The sequence below is a fragment of the Morone saxatilis genome, unplaced genomic scaffold (genome assembly GCF_004916995.1).
Source record: "Morone saxatilis isolate NCDOM2014 unplaced genomic scaffold, NCSU_SB_2.0 Contig20, whole genome shotgun sequence".
NCBI lineage: Eukaryota > Metazoa > Chordata > Actinopteri > Moronidae > Morone > Morone saxatilis.
In genome coordinates, this window is record NW_023339763.1 from 10,724,969 (window position 1) to 10,730,787 (window position 5,819).

Genomic DNA, 5,819 nt, shown 5'->3' on the forward strand with positions numbered 1-5,819 from the left:
TGTGCTTTTTTGTGTGTGTGTGTGTGTGTGTGTGTGTGTGTGTGTGTGTGTGCTTGATATTCGACTGTGTACTTACCTGCAATGGTCACAGAGGGGGAAGGGGCAGAGGTGGAGTCTGGACTGGAGGTTATTGTGCGGGAGGGGGTTGTGGACGGGGCCTGAGTCGGGGAGGCTGTGCTGGCTGTAGTGTTGACACTGCTGGAGCTGGCAGCTGCAGTCACACCCGTCACCGCACCCCCTGCTACAAGAAGAGGGTTGAGTTCAGACTGCTGGATGATCTTCACGCCATCCGGTTTACTCCACGATGACTCTCTGGTCCTGGCATTGTAATAATATGCCTGTTGAAAGGACCATAGAGAAGAAAAACACTTAACTTGACAAAGAGTAACTACAGTATAAGTTATATTTAGCATCAACCCCAGTAATCACACCGCTGGATTTTCTTTTAAATATTGTAATAATCAAAATGACTTACTTTAAAATACCAGCCCAATTCCCAGTCCAAAATTATAAAGATAATAATTAGACAATTTACCACAGGATTTTCCTTGATCAGGTTGCGTGTGTGCGCGCGCGTACAATAATTCCCCAGTGAAACAAATCACTTTAGTGGGTTAGTGGGTCCTTTCAGCAATGTATAGTCGTGTATTAGATTTATAAAAGTACAATATTTCGCTCTTGGACTTCCACATTATCAGACAACCTCTGGGGCTCGAGGGCGATATGTTTCTACATTTTAATATACTTTTTGAAAAAGTTTAAAATACTATAAAATCATAAATTCATTCTCCATATTTTCCAGCCTGCATAAACCAGTATAGGGACCCTGCTATGTGCATGTCTGTTGTTTGTTGACGTTTACCTTTCCCTCTGCCGTCTTGTTCTCTACCCAGATCTCCTCTGCAGGGTTGAGTGTAGGGGTTCCAGATGTAGGAATGGGGGGCATCCCAGGAGGAAACAGCATCCCTGGAGGAGGCGGCAGGTTCCCCATGGGAGGGGGAAGGAACGGTGGTCTCTGTAGCAAAACATTGAGACCCAGCATTACATTTCCAGACCTTCAGGAGTATTGTTAAGAATATAAATTACCCAAAAACAACTAAATGTGACTTAATTGGGTATGGGAAAGTGGCCAGTCATCATACAACTGAGAATCACACTGCACTGAATCAATTAGGAAGAAGGTGGTAGCCGAAGACATTATAAAACACTGTTTGTCATATTCCTACTTGATTTTGTTTTGTGTCTTGTTCTAATGGTTAATAGTAGAGGCGTAACATTATGTCTATTTGTCCTGAAACATTTGGTACAGGACCTTTCGTTTGGTTTACTACTCACACGTGTGAAACAGAAATTGTAGAGGTTGAGCTATACCTGCAAAGCTCTGGCGGTGCACCAGTAAGAGTCGATCAGCTGTAGCATGCCAAACCCCACAACCGTGGTACAGACGTAAATTAATTTTTTGTTTGGCTGTACCACCGATCGATAAAAATTCAAAAACAAATTGTGGATGACAGATCACACCTCTGGTGAAGGATTTACCCCTTCCTCTTGACTGCACACAGCATTTACCCTTATTTAATGAATACTCTTGATCAGAGGACTTTGAATATAAAGAGTAGAAGAAGAAAACCGTTATATGTAGATTACCGCCATTAGGAGTAATTAGTCAAACATTAGTCAAACATCAGTTAGTGTACGGACATTATCCCTGTGACATTACAACCACCACTGCAATAAAGGACACAGTATACAGGTTAACAGCACCATTTCCACCGGAGACACTGGTGTAATGTGTTGGACCTGCGATGATGGACCCAATCATATTAGACAGTCTGCAGTGGACTTCACTGATAATTCTGCTGAATAATTTCCTGATCGAAGCCGAGTTTCAGTTTCACCTCCGTCTATCCGTGAACACACTCCCCTTCTCTCTCATTCACTCACATGTGCATGCTTTGTATTTCTCTCTCTTCGTCTTCTCTCACCTCATCTTTCCCTTTTTTTTATGGGGTCATTTAAATGTTGATTGTCCGTTTGGTATCATCAAATTTCCAATTACATCCTTGATAGAAATGCCAGTTAACCAAAGAGGGAAGCTGTGAAAGAGGCTTTGCTGACGACGTATGCTGACCCATTCAAATAGACCACCACAGTGGGTCAATGCGTCTGAGCGGGGTATAGATGAAGGTGTGTTAATCGGTGAAATCAGAGCTTCTAGTATTTTGGTTACCATGGTGTATTACAGTCAGTGTAATGTTATTATGCTTACCGATATGAACTGTGATCTACTGAGAAAAGGTGCGAATGTCTGTTTTTGACAGTAAATCAATAAGTGCTTCATGACACTGATGCAAACAACATCTAAAATTGGTCACCTTGCCATAAAGCAGACCTGCTCATTGATTTGCAAAATTGGCAACAATGGCCTCCTATTTTCCAACATATTAAAAGGATATCGATCGCAGTAGAATAGGTACTGTAAAATCTGGCCTCATGGTGATCTATATCACCAAACTGTCAATAAGAATGAAGCTTAAAGCAGAAATATGAAAGTTTATCTCTACATCCATAAAGAAAAACATTCATGTCATCTAAGAATGGGAAACGGTAATACCTGTAGATGAGGTGGTCCGAGGGGTGGTGGCATGCCTCCTGGTGGTGGGATGGGCGGCATGTTGTGATCAAAGGGTGGACGTGCAAACGGGGGTCTCGGCGGTGGCCCTCTCATCATCCCAAAAGGAGGTGGCGGTGGCCTAAGGAGTGGCGGAGGGCCTCGTAACACTGGGGTCTGGGCAGGCGCGGGTGCGGGCGCAGGGCCGCGGAACCGCACTGCCTGCTGCACCATTCTGCACGGCGAAACAAAACAACATCAAGTTTAACTCACAATTCAAAACATTTCATGATCGTGGGTTCACAATGCAATACAAGTTTATAACAGATTAGAAGACAAATTAGGACTGAGAAAGATTTTCTCACACAAAAATCTACAAAGTATATTTTCTGTAGAGAATTAGAGATTGTTTTCTTATTTCTGAGATTTGATTCTTCACATATTCATATCACAATCTAAAAGTCTCACGATATATGTTTACATTGCTTTTTAATTTACAACCAGTGTTGTAGCAGATCACTGAGTAGCACTGACAAAAAAACTCTCCAACATCACCACTTTAATCAATACAAACAAGCTCATTTGCTGTTGAACTACTACACAAAACTGTGGGTAATTCTACAACATAAAAAGGGGCTATTGCACTCACTGTAGGATGTTTACCCGAATATCACAACATCTACCTAGGTGTGGCAACTTGCAAAGTTATCATATTATCAGAGTGCACATGAAGTCTAGTCTATATTGTTAGTTAATGCAACTGACTATGAACATTAACAACATCTACATACTGCAAGTCATACAAAACAACACAATGTGACACTTTATTCACAATCCAGACAGACTAAACTTAGAGGTTTGCTATCGAGAAGGACGCAGTGTGAGCTACGGTAGTTTTTAGCTGCACAAATACACTCTGGAAGTCACAATAACACCAACAGGATGAGGAGCTTTTGGGTGTAGTACGTTTATGTTAGCTGTGTTATTCCACATGTTTAAACGCTGAATTCTTCAGGGTGATTTCCTGTTGGCCATACAAGGGAGCATACATATATAAAACCCCAACACTCAGTCGGAGAACCTCGCCTATCTCCCAAACAGCCAGTTCATTCAAAACAGAAAGCACGGAGAGTTGTTGTGTGCCCAATGAATGTAGCATAGCATAGCTCGCTGGCTGTTGCACATTAACATTTGCACACAGAAAAAACCCCCAAACAAGAGTTGCGTCTGAACACAATTTCGGTTTTTTTCCCGGGCAGGTGTGAAGCCCAGCGAAGGGAGGAAAAATATGCGTCCGCGTTTGATCTGGCTGCCTGTGTTTACCGCGTGTCCCGAGCGGAGAGCACCGACGAGCCGCTTGGAAACACAGGCTAGTTAGCGAGGAGCTAGGTGGCTACATTCACAGGTAATCCCGCTGTTTATCGCGACCTCTCGGCCCCCAAACAACAACGCAGACCGACTCCGTACGGACTCTCGGCTCACGCTTCATAGTAAGTTTAATCGTAGCACCTTAGTTGCCATTTATCTGACCTGTTGTCGCTGAACCCGATAGTCTCGCTCTCTCCCTGGTCCGCCATTACAGGAAAATGTAACCGCTCTCTTCCTGGAAACGCCCCCTAAAGTGGTTTCTCTGCTTCCTATTGGCCGAGCGTTGGTGTCAATCACAGCGCGGCCCGACGTCTGTGAGCTGTGATTGGCTGGTGGTTGTTGTCTGGGAGGTTTGTCTGAGCAGTCATTGGTCTGCTTGGATCCACTTTTACATGATGTCTTTGTTCAGTGTGCAGGGAGTTGTTGATAAGTGTGGTGGGTATTTAGTTACCTGCCACAGTTGGAAATCTACTGCATTGTTGTTAAATGTCCTGTGTTTAAAACCTAAAAGTAAAATCCAGAACAAAATCTGCATGCTGTCATCCTAAAACAGATCAAGAATCAGATGATTCACGTCCAGGAATGACTTAAAGAAACCGATATTATTTCCAGTTCGACTACTGTGTTTCTCCCCTAAAAAAAAGATTAAAAAACGTAACGCATCACACCAATCATCCAGTGTGCAGTTGAATAGTGTATGAAAGGATAAACTTGTCTATAAATCTCTCAGGGGTTTGGGAACAACTGTCTCTGACCATATGAACGCTCACAGGTCATCTGGTAGTGGGCCTGCACACCAGAATAAATATAGAGAGACAGAAACTCTTAACAAGTTCCACTTACTACAGCTTCATTCTGTGTGTGAAGATACCCAATAATCAATAATTTAACCTTCCAGCTCAATAGGAGAAGCAATATTTAGTTATAATGCACAATCTCAGTCAAGGCTCTTCTATTTTGGCACCACAGTGGAATAAACCTCCCACTGAAGCAGAGTCCTTCTGCCAATGTTCTGCTACACCTGGTCACTCGTTACAAAAGCAGACTAACACGTCACAGGGCACTTTGTTTATTTCACCTATTTGACCTTGTGTGTGCCGAACCTAGAGAAGTCCGACAACATCAACATCATCCTCACATATACACTCCACTTTGTTGCTGGTTGGAGGCTGTTGGCTGGTGACAACATCAGGCTGTTGAAGGCTCCCCGATGTGGTAGAGCTAATGACGACTTCATGACTAACGTATGCTGGGTGATGCTCCCCGACGAGGGCAGCCAGAGCGGTCTCATCCCTCTGCAGGAAAGTGTTGTAGTAATTCTTCACTTCCTCCGTGGAGCTGCTACCATGTTGGTACCTGTAGACAATCCTGATATACGCAAAGTAAATCAGAAATTACTGCTAGTATTTGAATGCGTCAAAGCAAATGTCATTGAATTGGGAATTCTGTGAACATGTGTGCTTATAGCCTTGTAAGAAAATAGTTCCCACTCGTTGGATGGCTTAAATATTTCACTGACCTTGACCTTTGGATCTCGAGCCTGGAGTAGAGGCCCATTGGCTGATACTGACAACAGGATGGGTAGGGATAGTAGCCCACAGTGTGGGGCATCATGGCGTACATGCTGGGGCACTGCAACCTAGAGTGAGCTTGGGGCTGTGAGACAAACACTGATGATTGATGTCCTGCTCCCTGTCCGAAGGGCAAACACTCTCTGACTTTCTTCCTCCGCGGGTGAAACTCATAATCTGGCATGATATAAAAAACCAGAAAGCCAGAATAAGTGAAAACCAGAGGTTCAGCATCCATACCAGAACAGATTATATATATATTTTTATTT

The 5,819-nt window shown here is 43.4% G+C and overlaps 2 protein-coding genes across 2 annotated transcripts in view; both read right to left on the reverse strand.

The window, feature by feature from the left end:
- The window catches only part of tcerg1b (transcription elongation regulator 1b (CA150)), a gene marked incomplete in the record, with an annotated part of 15,905 nt that extends 11,686 nt beyond the window's left edge, over positions 1 to 4,219 (reverse strand). Inside the window, 4 exon segments of the mRNA XM_035666959.1 lie at positions 77 to 338; positions 863 to 1,015; positions 2,615 to 2,846; positions 4,142 to 4,219. Of these exon segments, the coding sequence (XP_035522852.1) occupies positions 77 to 338; positions 863 to 1,015; positions 2,615 to 2,846; positions 4,142 to 4,188 (694 nt within the window).
- Positions 4,220 to 5,044: 825 nt separating this feature from the next.
- The window catches only part of LOC118331912 (sex-determining region Y protein-like), a 2,497-nt gene continuing 1,722 nt past the window's right edge, over positions 5,045 to 5,819 (reverse strand). The window contains exons 3-4 of the mRNA XM_035667012.1: positions 5,499 to 5,727; positions 5,045 to 5,347 (exon numbers count right to left, since the gene is read on the reverse strand). Coding sequence (XP_035522905.1) covers positions 5,083 to 5,347; positions 5,499 to 5,727 — 494 coding nt within the window. The 3' untranslated portion in view covers positions 5,045 to 5,082. The remainder of the gene's footprint in view (positions 5,348 to 5,498; positions 5,728 to 5,819) is intronic.